The 22,383-nt window shown below is 42.9% G+C and overlaps 3 protein-coding genes across 5 annotated transcripts; 2 read left to right on the forward strand and 1 right to left on the reverse strand.

The window, feature by feature from the left end:
- Positions 1-1,351: 1,351 nt before the first annotated feature.
- On the reverse strand, positions 1,352-4,827 carry LOC310815866 (reticulon-4 receptor-like 2; the record flags this gene model as incomplete). The annotated part of the gene is made up of 4 exons (XM_083685810.1): positions 1,352-2,218; positions 2,484-2,717; positions 2,953-3,179; positions 4,770-4,827. The coding sequence occupies 4 exons, from the start codon at positions 4,825-4,827 to the stop codon at positions 1,352-1,354; spliced, it is 1,386 nt and encodes a 461-aa protein (XP_083541936.1).
- A 4,978-nt stretch (positions 4,828-9,805) lies between these two features.
- LOC310816265 (uncharacterized protein) lies at positions 9,806-16,490 on the forward strand. Of its 3 annotated transcripts, none has more exons than XM_083686373.1 (2): positions 9,806-9,955; positions 14,035-16,490. In XM_083686373.1, exons 1-2 carry the CDS (start codon positions 9,853-9,855, stop codon positions 15,966-15,968), a joined length of 2,037 nt encoding a protein of 678 aa, XP_083542499.1. In that variant the 5' UTR covers positions 9,806-9,852; the 3' UTR covers positions 15,969-16,490. The 3 variants fall into 3 exon arrangements, with proteins under 3 accessions (XP_083542499.1, XP_083542500.1, XP_083542501.1); XM_083686374.1 differs by lacking the exon at positions 9,806-9,955 and adding an exon at positions 11,357-11,658; XM_083686375.1 differs by lacking the exon at positions 9,806-9,955 and adding an exon at positions 11,592-11,608.
- A 2,399-nt stretch (positions 16,491-18,889) lies between these two features.
- On the forward strand, positions 18,890-22,192 carry gpr137 (G protein-coupled receptor 137). Its single transcript, XM_083685801.1, has 8 exons — positions 18,890-18,966; positions 19,383-19,967; positions 20,069-20,118; positions 20,260-20,500; positions 20,747-20,896; positions 21,044-21,172; positions 21,278-21,393; positions 21,480-22,192. Exons 2-8 carry the CDS (start codon positions 19,590-19,592, stop codon positions 21,577-21,579), a joined length of 1,164 nt encoding a protein of 387 aa, XP_083541927.1. The 5' UTR covers positions 18,890-18,966; positions 19,383-19,589; the 3' UTR covers positions 21,580-22,192.
- The last annotated feature ends 191 nt before the right edge of the window (positions 22,193-22,383 follow it).

Below are 22,383 nucleotides of genomic sequence, written 5' to 3' on the forward strand. Positions count from 1 at the left end.
TTGCAAAAATATTATGCAAAAAGTTTAAATGGTATTAATGTCGTATTGTCCTTGTTCCATATAGTCTAGTGAGAAGGCAATGTGTATGCAGTATGTGCTTGCGTATGTTTGCATGAGTTCTGTATTGGGTGAAGGGGTGGGGCAGAGGAGTGAAAAAACAGGAAGGGATAGACAGACTTTGATACAAGAGAGGGAAAACAGTTTTACTGTGTCTTTCAAATCATCTATCTTTATATACATACAATAATGAACAAGATGGTGTCACTCATGGCAACAATCACCAATGGAAAAAAGTGTAAACTATAAGAATGTTGAAGCACGGGCTCCATACACTAAACTACACAGCAGTGTCATGTATGTATCTTGTGTCACGAGTGTATCACTATGTACAGAGTTATGGTGTGATATATAATCGATATATACAGTGTTTTTGTTACTGGCGTGTACAGAAACAAAATCTATTCAGAATCTGGGATGTGAGAGGCCTCACTTTCACTCCCTCACTAGGTCTCTTAATGGCATGCTAACCTGCTCTCAGCTGTTGTTTCAACATATTTTACCCTCTCTCTACCGTTACCGTTTCTCCATCGCTCCCTAGTCCTGTTCTACTACTCCCATTCTCTATTTTTGACATGTCTTACAGCAGTATTCTTCCTTTAGGAAAGTAATCTCACTAGTATGTCCATCATGTAACTCTCTCTGTGTTGTTGTCTGTTGACGCTGTAGCCCTGTGAGAGCGGTGCTCTGCTGTATGAGGTCTCTGAGGTGGAAAGGTAAAGTGTGAAAGGTCCATGACAGAGATGGAGTTGTCATTGGAACAAAGTGTTTTCTTAGCAGAACTGCAAGCAGTTGTTGGAATGGTAAAAAATAGCAGTATTTAAAGGGTTACAATGCCTGCATTGTTTTCTGCTAGTACAAACTGGAAATTGTGGTGCTAAAACTCCTGAAAAAGACACCAGTTTACAGAGTGGTGTAAATGAAATGCAGTTTTTTGGAGTAACATTCACGTTTGTGACAGTGTGATGTGTCTGTGCAGTGTTCCAGTGGTGATCTGAGCTCGCATGAAGTGGCTGGTGCCACACTACCTTTGGCTGTCATGGCGATAGAACCGGCCCCAATGATGTCAATGAGCTCCTATCAGCAGCGGTGCCCTCCAATCAAATCCTGTCCTACACTGCACCTCACCTGTGCTCCAAAGAGCAGCTCCCTACTGCCTGCCTGTCTCCTGCATCAGTGTAGCGCCCCCTAAGGTTCAGGGAGGAAACTGAAAGGAATCAAGATCCAGGTGTGTAGAGGAGAAAGAGAAGGGTGAAAATAGAGGTGGAGAAAAGCTGACTGAAAGGAGGGAGGTTCAGCCAAAGAGCAGGTGGAGGGAGAGAGTAAATACACAGAGGGAGAGGAGAGAGAGGAGAGATGGGGTGGGGGAGGAGGAGGAGGACGGTGGGAGGACTGGGGTGTCATAGCCGGGGGGGCACTCAAGCTCAAAGCAGCGCACAGAGGCGTCTTCATTTCCGTAGTTGGCCCAGTACTCCTCCTGGTCAAGCTTTGGCAGAGCCACCTCCTCTTCAGCCAGCTCATACTTGGAGGTGAAGGAGGTGGAGGAGGGGTTGGAGGCGTGCTGCTGGGGCTTGACAGGGAAGGCCTTGACTGTCTCCGAGCTCTTCTGGTAGATTCCCTTGGATGAGGCCATGGGCTTGTTCTTGGAGAACCACCAGCGGGTCTTGGTGCTGAAGGTGGTGGTGGTGGAGCCAGCCAGAGAGCCGGGGTCGGGGAGGGGGCAGAGGGCGAAGTCCATCTCCCGTAGGAAGCGGAGGTCCTGTCCATGGCGGGTGGAGGGGGAGGAGCACATCACTTCGGAGGAGGAGAGGCGGGCCTTGCGGAACCACTCCCACAGGGGGCGGGCCTCGCAGCCGCAGGACCAGGGGTTGCTGTTGAGGCGCAGGAACTGGATGGAGGTGGCGTCGCGCATGGCCTGGCCGGGCAGCTCTGCCAGAGAGTTGTTGAACAGGTAGAGGATGGTTAGGCGGCCCAGGTCACGGAACGCACGGCGGTTCACCTGGCGGATGCGGTTGTCGTGGAGGAGGAGGCGGTCCAGGTTGACCAGGCCGCGGAACACATTCTCGGAGAGCGTGCGGATACGGTTGCCATGCAGGAAGAGGTGAGTGAGGTTGACAAGGTCGGAGAAAAGGTCATCCTGGAGGAAGTGGAGTTGGTTCTCCTGAGGGCAGAGACAACACGATCATTACTATTAGGACCTGGATGTGTGTGTGTGTGTGTGTGTGTGTGTGTGTGTGTGTGTGCGTGTGTGTGTGTGTGTGTGTGTGTGCATGTGTGTGTGTGTGTGTGTGTGTATGTGTGTGTGTGTGTGTGTGTGTGTGTGTGTGTGTGTGTGTGTGTGTGTGCACTATATCAGTTCTGTGTGCATGCCTGCGTACAGAGTACACAGTACACATAGGTTCTGTGAGTGTGTGTGGACACTGTACCTGCAGGTAGAGGAACTGCAGGCTATACAGCTTGAGGAAGAGGTCATGTGGCAGGGCTGCCAGCTTGCAGCGATGCATGTGCAGGCTCTGCAGCTTCTCCAGCCCCCTGAACGCTCCGCCCTCCAGTCGCCGTAGTGATGGGTTGTCGCCAAGGTCCAGTTCTTCTAGAACACGCAAGTTACTGAAGGCTCCAGCCTCGATCCACGTGATGTTATTGGAGTACAGCCAAAGAACCTACAGGGAGGGGAGAGGTGAAATGAAAAATGAGGGGGCAGAAGAGAGAAGGGATAATTCAACAAAGAAGCAGACACAGCTCTTCTATCTTACCAACATCAAACATAATATGAACATACAAATATAAAATAAACACTCAAATTCACAATACACATACCCAATCAGACACAAACACACACACACACACACACACACACACACACACACACACACACAGATACATGCAAATTCTCACCTGGGTCTCGAAGCCGAAAGAGTCTGCTCTGAGCTCAGTGATGCGGTTGTTCTGCAGAAAGACGCGCTGGGAGTCGTAGGGCACTCCGGCGGGCACAGAGGTGAAGTTCTGGGACTGGCAGCTGACCGTCATGGGCATGGGGTAACACACACACAGCCTTGGACATGCCCCTGCTCCACTCGGCTTCACCACAGCCAACCACAGCACCAGCCACAGGGTTAGCCCACCTGCAAATAAACACACACAAATACACAGGTTTAATAAGTTATAAATTATAAGTGCATCTTACTCACTTTTTAAATATAGGAGACATATGCGTAGACTGCATTGCTAAAACTATCATCATAAAACTAAATGTGGCAGGTGCATTTCATTAGACCGATTTAACACACCATGTGTAAGTAGAGAGAGTGAGGGGGGAAAGGGAGAGAGAGTGAAATCTAGGTGTTTTCAGCACTTTCAGCACTTGGAGCTGTTCAGTGATGGTTAAAGTTGCTGATGGACAAGGTTATGACGCACAAGGGCAGATTTTCACAAAATTGCCGTCATCTCGGCTTCATTGGAGAATTGAATGAGCAGCGACACTCGTTCATAATAAATGAGTTTACACAAATCATGAGTCTATTCATCTCTACCTGATCATGTTACAAAGGCATGTTACAGAACACGTTTACATAATTCTGGGACATGGTTTGCAACGCAGGGTTAGGCAAAAAAAAGAAAGAAAAAAACTATTTCCAGTCCACTCCTCTAGTTCATAAGTCGGGCTTTGCACGCCAGCTACAAGTGCCAGACAAGATTTACCCTAGTAGCCTAAATTCACGAGCCAACTAGCTTACACAAAACGGTTGAATCATCGGGATACGAGCACGAGTAAAACCAGGTAACCCAATCCAGCTCAGTTTCGCTCTGCATGAATAATACAGTGGTGGTTTGGAAAGATCGAATGTCGGGTACAAAGGCGGCCCGCGGGGAAAAGTACATTGCATGAAAAAGTAATCGCGCACCTATTTATCCTTCATGCGCAAGATTTTCCAACGACCTCACCTTCTGACCCGAACATCACGGCTAATTAACTGCTTGGGCACGGGACATGGAGTGGACATGTTTAGATGGGTGATGGGCAAGTGTGCGCGAGCAGGCGTGTGAGCGAAATCTCAAGGACAAGAACTTGTGTAGGCTTCTGCGTTTCTTTGGTTTTGATTAACTTCCTATTGAATACATTTACATAGACTGTACTAACGAAAATTAAGTTTGCATGCTTTCAGTTGTTGCGAACAAGGTGAACGTTGAATATTTATTTCTGAATATGAAGTACCGTACTAGAAATATTCATGTAAAGATCACGAATCATTGGTTTTTGGGAGTTATCTTTACTAAGCCCCTGAGTACTTGTTTACAGTGTACTTTTCATAACAATTATCAGCCCTAACACCAGTTGAAAATCAATTCAGATATTGATGGAAAATTCAAAAAGATAAAAAAAAATTCGAGGCAAATATTCGCTATTGGGTGCAAAGAAATAACTTATTGAGATCAAATGCATGCAGAAGAAGCGCGCGTAAAACCCGGACAACTCTTAATTCAGTGTGACTGCTTATAATGGCAACTTCATAAACACTGAAGAAACCGTGTAAGCTACAATTCTAAACTAAATCGACGAAATGTGAATATACATTGGATTAAAACAATTCCCATACGTCCCCATTATAAATCACATAGTTATAAATGATGGTAGGCTGACATTATCTTCATTAATAGCCCATCAAATACAACGATTTATAGAAATGGCAGGTGTATAATAAGATTGAACTTACTCTTGAAGTTGTAGCTGATGGAGCTCCGATTGCCCCGTGTAGTCGAGCGAGTCCCCATCTCGAACCAAAGCCGAAAGCGAGTTAGCCTGAGCGGCGAGAAAGTGCCTGCTATCTCCGCTGAAGTTCAGCTCTGGTGAACGAGTCGGTGCGACTGAGCGAGTGATGGGCATAATTCCCGGCAGTCGGTTTATACTCGACGAGCTCGCACCCACGGTTGTGGGCAGTGGAGGAATCTCTCATACGTCACTGTACGGGTCAAACTCGCGAGGGCGGGGAGATGGGAGGAGGGATGAATTGCTCAGAGGAGGAAGCGACTGGTAAGGAATGAACGGGGTGTGTGTGGTATAACGGGGGTGCTGGGCACGATTCCAGAGCCACACCAAGAGTTTGGAACGCACAGAGGGGGGTTGGAGGATAGGAGGTGGGAAAGGGCATTTGGCGAAGAACAAAGCACTCCTACTTCTCGAATGCCCAACTTTGATGGCAATGAAAGTGACTGAAAGAGTAGGAGAAATAGCCTAATAATGTAATCATGCTCTGTTACGACAATGATAAAATGTCACATGTGACTTTAGTTGTTGTCGGTTGAAAGCAGTTGATTACATGATCAAATATTCATAACTCCATGTCATGGTCAAAACCATTGTAATCTGATGCGCTCTTGAACTGTACATAGCCTAGAACAAAAACTGTTTTTTTTTCTATAGCCTATGATTTTAAAATTGCATCGACACTTAATAATCATGTAAAAAAGGACTCGGCCATAGATTCGTTCCAAAAAATAACAGGAAGCATCACGACCTTACAGCATGCGGATGTTCTGAAGGAGTCGGGAGATGCTGTCAAATCACCCATTTACGCGCCGTTACGCGCGAAACTGTCTGATTTATTTCTGTTCCGATCGAAGGACATTCTGTGCCTGGCCGTAGGAAAACAACCAAGTGTCAGATGAGATACCCATAAAGAATCAATAGCCAACACTTGACAGTTTTTTATTAGATTGATTAAATGACACCCTAAAAATAAGATACAAGTGGCCATTTGTTCAGTGTCAATTAAATTAATCTCTTTTTCATCTCTTAAAGTATTACTCAAGAAAGATGCATGTGTTTTCAAGCAGTAGAGCTGAGTTGGAAGAGAGACTATTGTTTGTGTGTGCGTGTGCGTGTGCGTGTGTGTGTGTGTGTGCGTGTGCGTGTGTGTTGTGTGTGTGTTAATACAGTATATGTTTGAGAGGGGGTGGGTTGGATTGAGTCAGTACTGAGTCCTCTATCCATGACTCGGGTCAAGTCTGTTCCCTTTTTCAGCAGGTGGCATGATACACACAATCTGTTCATCATGGTGCATTGAATGACATAAGTCATGATGGCATCTTTGCGTGTGTGTGTGTGTGTGTGTGTGTGTGTGTGTGTGTGTGTGTGTGTGTGTGTGTGTGTGTGCGTGTGCGTGTGTGTGTGTGTGTGTATGTCTGGGTTCACAGTGTTCCTTGGCCCCCTGGGGATCGGGGGTGGTAAATAGCTCAGCAGGTTGTCATTAGTTGTCACCATGGGGGTTATGGGGAGTTTGGGGGGTGTGAGGCAGTTGGATCAAACAGCTGACCGAGGGAGGCTCTCAGTACCCCCTCCCTTCAGCATACTACCCAGACACTAATCATGAGGACGCAGAAGACTGTGTGTGTGTGTATGTGTGTGTGTGTGTGTGTGTGTGTGTGTGTGTGTGAGAGAGAGAGAGAGTGAGTTCTTACTACTGTTGATGACCTATTGGAGGTCACACGTCTTTTCTACAACTTCTTCCCTTTTTGAGGATCACTAGTGGTTTGCACCTTGCCGTGAAGCCTCTGTAGTTCGGCTGGTGATGTATTCTGAGGATGGTAGTCTCTGACACATTCACGCCTACCTCCTGGAGAGTGTTCTTGATCTGTGGGACAGTTGTTTTGGGGGTTTTCTTAATTATGGTAAGCATTCTTCATCCTCTGTTAGAAGTCTTCTTTGGCCTCCCAGCCCGTTTGCGATTGCTGAGCTCACTAGTGTCTTTTTTTCTTTTTCCATGATGTTCCAAACTGTTGATTTTGGCAAGCCTAAGGTTTTGGCTATGTTTCTGAAAGTTTCTGATTTTTAAGCCTAATAATGGCTTCCTCGACATTAATTGACACCTTTTTGGTCCTCACTTTGACAGACACCATTAGCAAACTCCAAAGGCAAATGCAAAGCCTAGAATCAATACTAGACATTGACAGTTCTTAACACACCTGACTTACCAGAAAGCCCTGTCAAGCCAATTGTCCCATTACTTTTGGGTACCCTAAAATATTGGGGACTATGCATAAAAAGTGTTGCAATTTCTGAATGGTGAAACCAATATGTACACAAATACCATAAAATAAACGCTGAGAATCTCTACTTCCAAATAAAATAAAATAAGAAATATAAATAAATAAAAAAATGTTATTTGTCACATACATCGCATACAGCCATAATTTTTATAGTGAAATGCTTCCCGGCTTTCCTCTTGCACCTCTCAGAGCAACCTATTAACCTCATAGTAACTGTTTGATTTCAAATGCAGACATTTGGAGTGTAGAGCCAAAAGAAGAAAAAATGCTTCACTGTCCAATTACTTGTGCAGGGCATTGTAAGTGAAATATTCTATTTTACGACAATATGAGTAGATTTAGGCTTTCAATGCAGACAATGCTGTTGGGCTAGATTGAGAATCCATGTAAAACTGCTCGCCAAAGCTAATGTTAACACTCTAGGCTGCTGTGTGCAATGGAATGACAGTAACTTCACAGATGGTGTCATACAACGTATTTGATAGATTAAGGAATTATGATTTTGAGAGTGATTGAGAGAGATGAGAGAACAGAGAAAATAACAATAACCTAACCCATAACAATGGGAAGTAAAAACAGACATGCAGGATGAGTGAAAGAGGAGAGATGGGGAGAAGAAAGGTGGAGTGTATGATTGGTATTTGAGTGCCCTCTTGGTTTACAAAGGAACTGTGCATTAGAGTAATGCACTCAATGTGTCACCACTATGAAGCTGTTATTATAGACTAGGGGAGCGAAAAACAAGAGATCTGGAGTGACATAACTGATACTCAGTGAGTGCTAAATCTGTCTGAATCCAAATGTCTGTTATTGTGTGTGTGTGTGTGTGTGTGTGTCATCTCAACATCATCTCATTAGCACAAACTAATGTCTAATAATGTCTAATTTATATCTCATCATCCTCCCGCTATTTCTCTATTTCTGTCACCCATTTGTTCATTTCATTCTTTCCTTTATTTTTAAATCGTGATGATGGCATTGGGATCACTGATGACGCAGACAGACAGGAGCCTAGACACACTCACTAGTCACCACACACAGACACACACACACACACACACACACACACACAGACACACAGACACACAGACACACACACACACACACACACACACACACACACACACACACACACACACACACTACACTACATTGGATTGTCTGAAATTTAGGTTATGATTACTTTCTGTGCCAAAAATGTTTTGGATTATGGTTGGTTTTCATCAGTTCCTCTGTGAATAAACAGCAGGGAAGTAGACAGGTGAGCTGATCTGGTCCATCAGTTCCTCACCCTCCACCTCAACACAAGGCGGCGGTGTCGTCCATAGCTGCATTTCAGCTACAAATATCAAAGAGACAGACAAACACAGCTCTATTCTTTTGACAAAAATAAGCAACAACTGGCGACATTAAGACTTCTGGTTTAGTTTTCGCGACTTTAAATAAAAGCTTTCAGTAGGAGATGAATGGAAAGAGATGGGATCACACAATTTTCCCTTATTTTTGTTGAGAAAAGTATATCCAATTTAAAAAAATATATTTTGATCATTACAATTTGCATTATTTGTGCAATCACATGTCATTGTACATATTCTTGTTATATTTTCAGAAACTGAGCTGTACAAAAATGAATTTCGATTTCGATTTACGATTATTGCACTTTGTGATTAGTTCCAATCTATGAAGCAACACCTCTGGTGTTTAAAATAAATTAGGTTCGGTGTTGAACAGTGTCATAGGAAATGTTGCCATTTATTCTGGTCGGCCAGCTCATAGTGCCCTAACTGGACTACATAAGGCACATATAATGGATTGTATACAAATATTTTACAAAGGATACACATCATAATTTGTATCCGTCTGCTCAGCAACACTTGTACTATAGGAACAACATGAGTTTTAACCTGAATCTGTGTCATAGAAAATGTCGCTGGCATTTTACTGTGGTAAAACCACTCACAGTGCCCTATCTGGACTGCATTGGGCACATATAATGGCCACAGTAAAAAGCCATCATCATTTTCACAGCTCAAGATTTTTCACTTTATTCTTACAGTACACATGCTGCTGAGAAGATGGAGTGTATCGTTGATAAAATATTTGTGTACAGTCCATCAAATCCAGACTGTTGGAGTATAGAGCTAAAAGAAGAAGCACTGAAGTTTTGTACAGTCCATTATATGTGTCCTATGCAGTTCAGATAAGACACTCACCTGATCTGCATTCTAGAAGTGGTGCTGAGTAGTGTGGTACCAGAGATTAATTGAAATGATTGAAACATATTTCTGTACAGTCCATTATTCTGGGGCACAACTATTTCATCAGGGTAATTAGGATATCAGAACTATTACAAACCCTATTACAAACCCTTCTGGAGCAATACTATATATATGTATATATATATATGTGTGTGTGTGTGTGTGTGTGTGTGTGTGTGTGTGTGTGTGTGTGTGTGTGTGTGTGTGTGTTAAGATAATTAGCATATTATGGTTCGTTTATATTTGTTAAGGTAATTAGCATATTGTTTGTGTTTTTTTATCCCTATTTACCATGTTTAAATGCTAAATGAAGTTTAACTTGGCCGCTCTTGCTCTGAAGAAATCCTAATTTTCATTCACCGGAAGTAAGTGGGCGGAATTCCACTATTTGAGCTCAGAGAACACAGATGGCGGAGTTCCACTATTGTCGTTCACAGAACACAGATTGAAGCATAGCTAGCTAGATTGATTTGGGATTTCCCTTGCTATACCAATGGGTGATACTGAGCCTGTAGAATGGAAGTTTATGAAATTGTACCTCATCGATATAGGACAAACTCTTTCGGGGAAATCTGGAGTAGTGAGGACGAAAATAAGTGAGTGGCGTGTCCATTTATGCACACAACATTTAATTTGCTGTTATGGTTTACGATAGCTCCGACGCGAAACTCCATATCATTTAATGAGATTGTCGTGGTATATTAGCTTGCGACTATATAATCTTCCGACACAACAATTACACGTCTCGTCTTTGGCCGAAAAATTAACTTTATACCCGTCATTACCCGAAGCCAAACAACATGACACTACGCATTTCAGCACAGTGTGCAGAAGGGTCATTCAGAACAACTCGTGGACTTGGGATGGAGACCGAACAAGTGCGCACATAGAAACACACCCCTCGCCGACAGCATACAGCAGTACGTTCGCAAGCAGTGTATGCGAGCAAGATAGTTCATGTAAAATAGATGAATGGCCTACAGTTTTCTCTGTGTGGTTACATATCTGCCGACAAATCAGCACGAATACAATTTGCGTTAAAAACGAATACAATTTGCCTTTTGTTGCGTATTTATTTCAATGAATTGACTGCATCGCATATATCCTCTGGGGCGTTTAAGCTATGATGAGTGTCATGATCAGATTTAATTAAACAACAGACAGAGACTGTTCAACTCTGTCATGAAGCTATTCAATTATTGTGACAAACTCCTGTTGTGAAACAATGAGTCCAAACAAAAGTATTATATTCTCATCTGCAAAGGGAGGTGTTCCCTACTGGCATTTGCCTGTACTTGGGCTGACAAGTTGTCTCTGTACACTTCAGAATTCATCCTGCTGCTGCCATCAGCAGTTGCATCATCTATGAAGTCAGCCAGTTCCAATGGAAGCCATACATGATCAAGCCATAACACCCCCCCCCCCCCCCACCATATTCCACAGAGGCGGTACAGTATGCTGTGGATATTGGGCAGTTCCTTTTATTCTCCACACTTCACGCTTGCCATCACTCTGGTACATCTTCATCTTTGTCTCATCTGTCTACAATACCTTTTTCCAGAACTCTGCAGGCTCTTTTAGTTCTTTTTAGTGAACCGTAACCTGGCCATCCTGTTTTTGTGGCTAACTCATGGTTTGCACTTGGCAGTGTAGCCTCTGTAGTTCTTCTGTGGATGGTACTGTAGTCTCTGACACATTCACGCCTACCTCCTGGAGAGTGTTCCTGATCTGTGGGAGAGTTGTTTTGGGGGTTTTCTTAATCATGGTGAGCATTCTTAGGCCATCCACTGTAGAAGTCTTCCTTGGCTTCCCAGGCTTTTTGTGATATCTGAGCTCACTAGTGCTTTTTTTTTTTTTTCCTTTTAATGATTTTCCAAACTATTGATTTTGGTGGTTTTGGCTATGCTTCTGATTGAATTGTTCAGATATTTCAGCCTCATCATGGCTACCCTGAACCTGTCTCTTTGGTCCTCACATAGACAGACACCAATAGCAGACTCCAAAGGCAAATGAAAGCCTAGAATCAATACAATACATTGAGAGCTCTCTTATGACAGCACAAATGATGCGACAGAACACAGGGGAACTATGCATAAAAAATGTTTCTGAATGGCCACATCTAAAGTTCCCATACTGGGTATACTGGGTAGTTCACAGATCGTACCAGTTTGTCTTTCAGATTACTGGCTCTCCTCAACACAACCCTTGGTGGGCTTTGGCTGATTCTGGATCGTAGTAAGGGATCACTGGTGAGGATTGGCCAATGTTTGGAGATGGTCCTTTTGATTGGATTAGACAGGTAATTATACTCTGTGGAGAAGAAGATTTTATTTACCAGGGATTCCGTTTTTGAGTTCTTGGTAAGGGCCATGTCTCTATTTGTGGTGTGTGCACAGTGCAGCAAATGGTCATCATCATCCCTATTCTTGGATTTCTCAAGCTTTAGATTTACTTTCAAACTCGGTTGAAGAACTGGAATTGTGTTTTACCTGTAAAAATTCCCCAATCAGGATCAGTATGTTGCGTTCAGTAGATTCTGACTGGACTTTACACTTGAACTTCAGATTTTCATTGGTTTGGTTGAGGTAAGTGACAAACTGGTCCAGTTGTGTTTGGTTCCCATGGAAGAGGGGGAACACGTCATCTATGTACCTGCGATATAAAGAAATATGGTCACAGAATGCATTGGTATCAATGTAGACAAACACCATGTATAGGTTTGCATAGTTAGGGGCAAATGCTGCCCCCATTGCAGTTCCCTTTGTTTGGATAAAGAACTCTTCCTCGAACATGAAGTAGTTGCAATTTAGGCAGAGGTCAAGTAGGTTGAGGATGAAATTCGTAGGGGGTGATTGGTCAGGCCTTGACTTCATGAAAGATGACACAACCTCTATGCTGCCCCCATGTGGTATATTTGTGAAAAGACTGGTGACATCTAGAGAGGCAGAATACAGTATACTCATAGATAGGTAGGTACTTTATTGATCCCTGAGGGAAAATTAAGGCATTACAGCAGCTCACATCACAACCAACAACAACAAAATAAAGTGACAATAGAAAAAAAAATAGAAAAAAAAATCTGAAACATGACATACAGTAAGAACAGTCCCGTATGATTTAACATCCCCCAGCCTGACTGATCACCCTGATCGAGCCAGCCGGAGGAGGAGTTCTACAGTCTTATTGCAGCAGGCAGAAAAGATCTCCGATAGCGCTCCTTAGTGCAACATGGTTGTAGTAGTCTGTTGCTAAAGGAGCTTCTCTGCTCTGCCACAATGACATGTAGGTGATGGGAGAGATTGTCCATGATGGCGAGGAGTTTGGTCCTCATCCTCCTATTGGCCACCTCCTCCACAGTGTCCAGGGTGACACCAACGGCAGGGCTCCAGTGCTGCCCACCACCCAATCTGACACACATCCCTGCAGCCGTACAAATTGTGGCCTGTTGATCAGGTAGTTTGTAATCCAGGAAACAAGATCTCATCAAATACATCAAGGTTTTTGGTACAGTTCAAAATGTCTCTTGTGCCAGCTAGATATGAAGGTCGAGTACGTACCAGGTGTTTCAGGCAATAATCTACGTATTAGGCCATCGGTTCACTCAAGGATCCATTTGAAGAGATGATGGGGCAAACCAATGGAGAGGTGGAGTCCTGGTGAATCTTAGGGAGACATATCATTGGCTTAGTACCCTGACTGCAGGTGTTTTTTTGCATTCCATTGGTGCTAACAAGCTAACCCCTGCCTCTGTGGGTGGCTTGTTAGCGCCAATGGATTTTGAGAATCCACCTATCTGACTCACCGGACAAGCTGTAAGTGGCTAAATCAAGTGTTCGACATAAGACACAGAGAGGGTTTCAACGTTAGCCAGTATGAAGTCGCATTGAATTTCTAGGCTATTACATCCATTGCAGCCAAATATTAAGAGAACTTATTTAACTTATGCACTAGCCAAACATAAATGTAGTTGAATTCATATGAACTATTACAAACCTTTTTCTGTCAGTACTATGCATTAATCACCTACACTGACATGGGAAAATTGCCTTTCAATGTAGGACTTCCAAAGGTAGTAACAACGTGTTTGTCAGACCAATTGCTTCCATGGAGAATCAGGAACTGCATGCCTTTAGCTACCAAACTATTCTCGTAACCTCCACAGATTATCTTCATAGCATAGTGTAACACAGGCTACATAATGTTGCAAACGTACCTGCTTGTAACCCTAACAGACAGAAAGAACAACAGAATCATTACATTATGACACCTGCACCCCATCAGTGAATGCCCTGTGTGGGTCAAGTCAGGAGGCTAACGTCACACTACTGTTACAGCTAGAACTAGTGAGCCCAATTAGAATCAGCTTGATTCAGGTGTGTGATTTGGCATCAGTAGTGCTACATGGCACCAACCTTTATGCCACCATAATGCTATGTTAACAGAGGGTAGGCTAGTCATTAGGTTTCGTGGGCACAAACTTAACCACAACCTCACCACAGCCTAACTTCAAAGTTGCGATTTCGTACTATGTTTGCTGGGATGTTAGTCAACAATACTTTCTCTATTTAGACCTTTCAGTAATATGAAAGCCCCATTTGCATTTTTCACTTTTACTATACTTCCAATAAATTTCCCTCAGGTCACTAATCTATGAAATGTCCTTCTCTTGTCACAGAACCGGTTGCCTATCATGGTGAGGATCTGGACCCACAGACAGAGGAGGTCCTCTGTCAAAGGCTCAGGGGGCGGCTGAGAATGTCCCCTAGAAAAATTCCCAGGACACGCTCTGAGAACCTGAGAGAAGAAGGGAGGGGATTTTCTCCTGTGTCTGGGTCTTCTACTGAGAGCGAAGGTGAGGCCCTCTCATTGAAGAAGAAACAAAAAAGCAGCACCAAAAGCACTAAAGCTCACTCAACAGACCATGATTGTTCTTACTCCAAGCCCAAAGACCAGGAAGAAGAGACCACAAAAAGAAAAAGGAGGGACAACAACTCCAATAAGAAAAGAACCAAGACTCATGCTAAGAAGGATGACAACATGTCAGACAAAAAAACTGCAGTGACTTTCCACACTAAAAGAAAGATGCACAATAGAAACTTCAATGTATGTGAAGAAGAGACTGAAGATTATTCCCAGCCTGAGGTAGAGGTACAAGTAGAGACTGAGGAGGCCTCTGCTTTAAATAGGAGGAAACCACGCAACCCCAAAAAGAAAATGACCAAGGCTCGCCTCGAGGTGGACAAAGAAAGTGACCATTCTGGATCGGAAGTACAGGATGAAGACACTCCTCATAGAAAAAGACCAAGCAAGTCTAAGAAGAAAAGAACCGAGGCTCTTTCTGAGGACAAAGCTGAAAGTGACCACTTGGTGTTGGAAGAACAGGATGAAGAGGCTTCCAATAGGAACAGACAGTGGGAAAACACCATTGCCAAAAATAAGAAATCCAAGAGTCACACCAAGGCGGTCAGAGGGGCAGAGAGTCATGGTGAGTCAGACAAGCTGAGTGATCTGAGGGGGGGGAAGAAATGCACCAGATCCAAGACTTTGTTTAAGAACTTAGGTGAAGAGGAGAGTGAACAAGACTCCAAGATTTGTCTTGAGGACTTAAGTGAAAAGGAAGTGAGCCATTCTGAGGAAGAGACAGAAACATTTCCAGAAAAGAGAAGGAAAAGAGGAAGACCCAAGAGTAAGAAGACGGTTGAGTCAGATCACAACACTGACTTGAAAAATGTCACAGTGAAAAAGAAAAAGAAAGGCAAAAATCAAGGTGCCAACGGTTTGAAAACACCAAGGACAAAATTCAGACCACCCAGAGAGAAAAAGATAAGGATAAAAGTGAATTATACATGTCATTTCTGTGAGAAGGTTTTGAGGTGTAAGTCTGCATTAGACAGGCACCTTCAGTCTCACACTGGGGAGAGGCCTTTCCACTGTGATGAGTGCGGGAAGGACTTCGGAAGCAGAACCAACCTGAAGATTCATCAGCAGATCCACACTGGGAATAAGGACTTTATTTGCAACGAGTGTGGGAAACAGTTCACCCATCTGACATACCTTAAGCGGCACATGTACGCGCACACGTCTGAAGAAAAGAGGCCACACAAGTGTAAGACGTGTGGGAAGCAATTCATCCAGAAGAGTCACTTGGACCGGCACATGTTTATTCACACTGGAGAGAAACCATTCAGCTGTGAGCACTGTGCCATGGCCTTCAATCGACCGGAGTACCTGCGGATGCATTTGAAGATGCACATGACAGAGAGTGAGCAGCCGGTGCTGGAAAATCCAGAGAAAAACAAGTGCTCAGAGTGTAACAAAAGCTTTGTTTGCCCAAAATACCTCAAGACTCACTACCGTATCCACACTGGTGAGAAGCCTTTTAAGTGTCAGGACTGCCCCCTGCGCTTCGCTATGAGCAGCACACTCTACTCCCACCGACGCATGCACACTGGTGAGAAACCGCACGTATGTAAATGTTGTGGCCAAAACTTCACTCGTCGGAAGTACTTGAAGGACCACATGATAAAAAAGCACGGGTTTTTTGTGGAAATGCATGAACAACACAAAGATGAACCATGCAAAGATGAAAAGGGAGAGGAGAGTTTGTAGGTGGTGTTGTGTAAACTCATGTAGAGCTGGGCGATAAGGACAAAAACACATATCACGATACTTTGACCCATTTACCTCTAACGATAACTGCAACAATAAGTCTTTGGAACACAACTGTATTGCCAGTTGGTTTAAGGCCAAAGTAAGCCCAAACAGTGGCCCAGGGCTTGACATTAAACTTGATATTATCTGTGCAATACTTCTACAATGCCCTCTGTAAGTATTGGAAAGAGGAAGCATTTTGTCTTCTTTTAGCTCTATACTCCAACAGTTTGGATTTGAAATCAACCAATTACTATAAGGTTAAAGTAGAGATTCTCCCCCCTATTTCAGACACAAACATATACCAATGTGTCAGTCGTTTTACAGTTAAAGATGGCCATCCTGCTGACAGACAGATGAAAATGTAGTAGCTCTTGTCTTGTGGCCAGCTGTAGGCCTCAATTTCCATAAAGGTGGGTTATCTCTGGCAAAGGTGTCAATTTGTTGCTCTGCATTATCTTGAATCAATAAATGTTATATTACTAATCATAAGTTGCTTGCTGACTGGATGTGTTTATATTGGCCTTTTTACTGGTAATGTGAATACAAGTCATACATACAGTACATCTTCAGACTTTATACACTTCAGTGCTTGACACCATCTCCATTTCAAATGACTTCTTGCTATTAGTAATAGTATAATGCAATGATGAGGTCAAAAATAAATTACATTTACATACATTACTTTTTTCAGTATTCAGTATTTTGGTGATAACTCATTGGTCAGTGGCACTAGAGTTATGCATACTGTAGGTAAACAAATCTAATGCTATAGTCCCTTTGTGTAAATATAACAGTTGTAGCTGCATGTGTGAAATAATCCCTTTACAATAAATACAGTTCCAATACAAATAGTTCCAATACAAAAGAAAAGTTTGAATAAGGTAAGGCCAGTAGATGGCAGACGTACTGTCTAACCATAGGGCAAGTGTTAGACATTGTGGAGATTTGACAACCAGGGTGGAAGACATGTACAGTAGTATACAGTGTTATCTTGAAACAACACAACCTGAAAAGCCGGACAGTTGTGCTAAACAGGATGTGTGTTATGATTATTATCTGATTGTTGATTGGGTGGTGGGGGCACAGAGGCTTCAGTTAATGCCCAGCTTCTCACAAACCCCATCTTGATCTATAATGTGCATGTATAAAAGAATAACACATATGTCCACAACAATGTCATTGCTTACTCACACTCATCTGCTGTCTGCTGTTCAGGGAAAGGCAAGATCTATTCCTATAAAAGAAGCCCACCTTAAATGTTAGCTTTTTAACAAGCTACTCTGTATGTCAAACCAAATGCCCAGGTATTTATAAACGGGGACACGCTCAATGGGGGCACCACCTAAAGTACATATGCATAAATCAGACACATTTCTCTGTGATTTGGTAAATAACATATCATATGTTTATATTACTTGGTTATGGCCGACCGTATCGAACACATCATGGGCAATTATGCCTACACTATTTAGTGTGGTATACTGACGCACTCTCATTCTGGCAGGATTAATTTGCTTGACGCTGTACCATATCATCAAAATGTGTGGATAGCGGTGTACATTAGTGGCAATTGTACAATGTACTTCGTCCGTCGGATCAGTATACGAAAGTGGATATCAAGTAAATACCAAGTAAAATCAATGTAGTTGGGCTACCATGGCATGATGGAATCCCACCAAGAACTCTACGTAATTTGCAACTTTCATGTTTGCTTAGGCGGACTGACAGACGCTTCTGTAAAAGCTGGTGGTATAACTATTGATCGTAACAGACGATCTTCTTCTGATTACGATACAATACATGTCAGGAAACAACGGATGAATTGCCTATACTAAGGAATTCAGCTCACAGCTGAACCAAGGCTTGTAGTAATGGAAAGACTGTTTTGATTCTGCTGCCACCTGTCGGTGACGGAAGTGAATACATATAGTGACATCATTCCGACTGAATTGATTTGGACATGTTTACAAATGATTGGCGCATTAATTTCATTTCAGATTAATGTGCGTAAAAGACGTGTAAAGTACGTCAGTGGTGTAGGATGCACATGTTAGTGTCCACCTCTGTAACTTGCAGTAGCTCTGTTTAACGAGAGATAGCGATTATTGCAGCCTGCTACACAGGTCACAAGTTATTATGGGGCGTCTCAGTGATTTGGAGTGTGTGCAAAACATGATGTAACACACATTTCCGATGTCGAGGAACGACAGATTAGTGCTCTTGTTCATGGTATGCCACGTGAAGGTTTTGAGTTCACGTCCTTCCTCGGACGGAATCAAAATGTTATTTTTTGGCATAACATGCACTTAACTCGTCCAAATGGAACTATTGTTTGTAATTGCGAAACTCGTACACACACAAATTATCTTACACTTCAAGTGCAGTTCTTTATTAGGTATTTCAACATCCACTGTGTTACATCTCCAGCTGTGTGCAATCGTGTCGAATCAGTACTCACACTGTGATTTAGCCACATCCAAAATTACTGCAATGAAGCCAGCAGCTGATGAAATTAGCTCTACACCACACAATCAATGACAAATAGATAGATAGCAAAAAGTAGTGAGGCAACTAGCTAGCTTAAATGCAGTAACAAGCATGTTCTGGCAATTAGAAATCCCAAAAAGTTTTTTTTTATTTTTTTTTATCCGACAACACGTATGCTAATTTACGATCCATAAAGCTAGTTTGATACAAACGTGTATTAGCTCAATTACACCCGAAAACATCTGCTAAATACACTTACAGTCGTAGTAGCACAGTTGTGAATGTCCGATTATTGCACAACATCAATACCCGGAAGGGGAGCTACCCGAGTAGATTTTCACGGTCGAGTCGGAATTTCGCCCACACCGACTGGTTGACAGCTACTGAACAAGGAAGTGGCAGTGGGGATTACCTGCTTGGGGCGATGATAAACAGATGCGCAACAACGTCGACTACGATAACATAGGTAAAGTGTAATGTCTTATACTTAAATTAGCTAGTTAAACGATTTTTTTCCTCACAAACCCGCAAGATCATGCCGTGTTGATTAATGTTACATTTGCAATTAAGTCATTGGCTATAGTAACAGAAAGTAGCTAGCTAAGTGCTAACGTTAGCTAAGTGCTAACTTATATTGATATTCTCTGTACTTAGCCGACTGTACATAGACGCAATCAACACTTAAATTAAGTTCATCTTGTAATTTAGAACATATTTTGTGTTTTAAATCATTGGGTTTTTGTACATTGAGTTCCATATCCGATTGCATAACGACCTAATATTTGCTTTGCCAATGTATGGACCCTGTTCCAGTTTGCTATCTGATAACGGTTTATGTTTCTGCTTTTTCCATAACATGTCTATTTTGGTCCTGGATAACAGCGGCTCCCCCCCTGTCACCTCCACCCCCATGCAATTGAAAAGGGCTGAGTAGAGGAGCATGTAATTCAAACTACCAGAGATTGGGATTTTGGAAGATGGACACATTATCTTCTTGTGTTCAATCAACACACTATTACGTGTGATTTCCTAATTGTATCTAAAAGGCACATATATTGCAAATGACACTGTAGTTCACCATACACCTCCATGGAAGCTCCAATCACACCTCCAGTGCAGCCCAACTCCTTCCTGCCTACACCTCTTCCTCTGTATCCAGCAGTGGCCCCCTCAGTGGAGCTTGGATTCACCGTCCTCTACACTGTTCTGTATGGCAGTCTCTTTTTAGTGGTGTATGTCCAGCTCTGGCTCCTTCTACTCTACCGACACAAGCGCTGGAGCTACCAGAGTGTTTTCCTGTTCTTATGCCTCCTTTGGGCTGCGCTTCGCACCACACTCTTTTCCTTTTATTTCTTCAATGCCGTTGAGGCAAATCGCCTGCCTACCCCTATATCCTGGCTCCTCTATTGCTTCCCAGTGTGCTTGCAGTTCTTCACTCTCAGTCTCATCAATCTCTATTTCACTCAGGTAAGATACATTTATTATCTATTTTCAATAGTAGCTACGTAGTTCTGGATATTCTCTTCTTGTTGTTTTATTTCAACAATTACATTTGTTCCTGTTTCTAGGTGTTACTCAAAGTGAGAGAGAAGTACAGCTCTGAACCAGGCAAAGCACTGTGAGTTTCACTTCCCCCAGACTCTTGGATGTGATACTTGGATATGTGTTGTGGTTTGTGTCACTGAGAAATGCTTGGGAGACATCATTTCTGGTCGTTGAATTTCAACAGTTTGAACTGACTGAAGTCTATTTTGCTTAGGTGTTTTGCTCGATGTGTCTACGCCACATTGAGTGGAGTATTCCTTTGTGTCAATGCGGTGTGCGCAGCCCTTGGGGAGAGAGGGGGAAGTGGAGGAGCAGGGGACAGAACCTGGAGTCTGGTTCTGATCCGAGTGCTGGTCAATGATCTGCTCTTCATCTTGGAGGCTGTGTGCCTCGCTGCCTTGCTGCTGCTTCTAACCCGCGGCTCACCTTCCACCAGCCCATACCTGCACAGTAGGGTACGTCCACTGTAGTCCAGCCAGAACTCTTCGAAAGGAAATGTCACAAGTTCTCTCAAACTCGTGTTGGATTTTTACTTTTACTTTCAAGTTCCATAAGCAGTGGTTCAATAGGGTTATACATATCTATGTATACAATTACTGCATGTAACAGTAAACCCAAGGGCAATTTCTGTAATGAACTGACTTAAGAATAGAGTTCAGTAAAAGGTTCTTGTGTAATAAGAGGTATTTCTCTTCCCCCAGGGTACAACAGTGTGCCAGACTGCAATGCTGGGAGCTGGCGTAATTCTGCTCTTTTCGAGCAGGGCATGCTACAACCTGGCGGTGCTTATATTGTACAAGAATCACAAGATGGAGTCCTTTGACTTTGACTGGTACAACATCTCTGATCAGGTAAAAAGAAGAAAAAAAAAATCTTGATTCATAGATTGTGTTATGAACAGAAAGGTCATTTAATGTACAGAAAGATAGGCTGCCTATAGGCAGGATATTAGTGGGTCAATGGGCAATCAATAATGCACAGTGCCTGTCACCCTTTAGGCTGACCTTCTTCGTGAACTTGGAGACAGGGGCTACTTGGCGTTCGGGGCGATTCTCTTTATATGGGAGCTGTTACCCACCAGCCTGCTCATTCTTATCTTCAGAGTTCGCCGGCCTCCTCAAGAAACGGTAAGTCTTCTTTGCTCAAGACATAGTTGATAGCTGTTTATTTCACCCCCTCCCCCCCCTTCACTGGATGCTAGCACCGTTCTGAAGTGTTCTTGTCTCACCCAGGGTTGTAGTCGGCCCGTCAACAGCAGAGTACCCCGCCCGTACTTTTTTGATGATCCCCAGGGAGTGGACACTGACTCAGGAGTTCCTTGGGCCCATAATACACATCCACACAATAGGTAGAGTTCAAACACCTCTCATTTTATTCCTGTTGTTGTTGGTATGTGTACCACAAATTGATTATGTACACGTTTGTCTCACGCAGCTGGTATGGATCGAAGGAGACACAACCGCTCCTCTTTTCCAGTAATCCTCCGGACCAGAACACCCAGCACCACTCACTTTACTCCACCCCCCAGAACTGATCCTCTCCAATGAAATGTTGGATGTGCTCTCAGGCTCTTACATAGCTACTTTCTATACCTCATTCCATTGGATTGATGCGTTTTTGCACTAGACTCTCTGTAAGTCAACACTTGAGGGTTATGCACCTTCATGTTTTAAACTGACCTGTTGAAACAAGTCCTACAAAACAGCTTCTGCTTTTAATTCCATACACCAGCGTTGTCATGTGACCAATATGTATTTCAACTGTGTATTCCACGATATAATTTCTTATTGAAACTTTATCCATTGGGACCAAGTGTAATTATTTTAGTATGGCTAAATGGGGTTGTGAAACATTGTCTGCTTTGCTAGGTCAGCAAGCAATGCAGGCAACTGTACATTTGTCTGTCATTTTCTAATGATTGTATACTGATGTTATTTAACTTATTTTCTGATTTTAACTGTTTTTCAAGCAATGTTTGGTTTGGACAAAATACCACTTCTTACCTGCATCCATTTTTATAAGGGGATTTTCTAGGGCTTCCTAATAGCTAACAGAAAATACTAACATGTGTCCTTACAGATGATTGTGAATCGTATTGCTCGTAATTAAAAGTTTAAACATCACACCAATATAAATGCGAAAATCAAGTTGTTTGTTTCTTTTGTTATAAAACACTCTGAATACTGTAATGTGAATCACGACACATTGCACTGTGCATAATGACTACAATGGACAAAAAATGTACTAGTAAGACAAGTTTCTAGGTGTGAAATTAATCTGTCACTCCTAGGCTATTATATTGATAATATGTCCAAGACTAGTACACCACTTTATATCT

This window comes from Argentina silus (genome assembly GCF_951799395.1).
Source record: "Argentina silus genome assembly, chromosome: 15".
Lineage (NCBI taxonomy): Eukaryota > Metazoa > Chordata > Actinopteri > Argentiniformes > Argentinidae > Argentina > Argentina silus.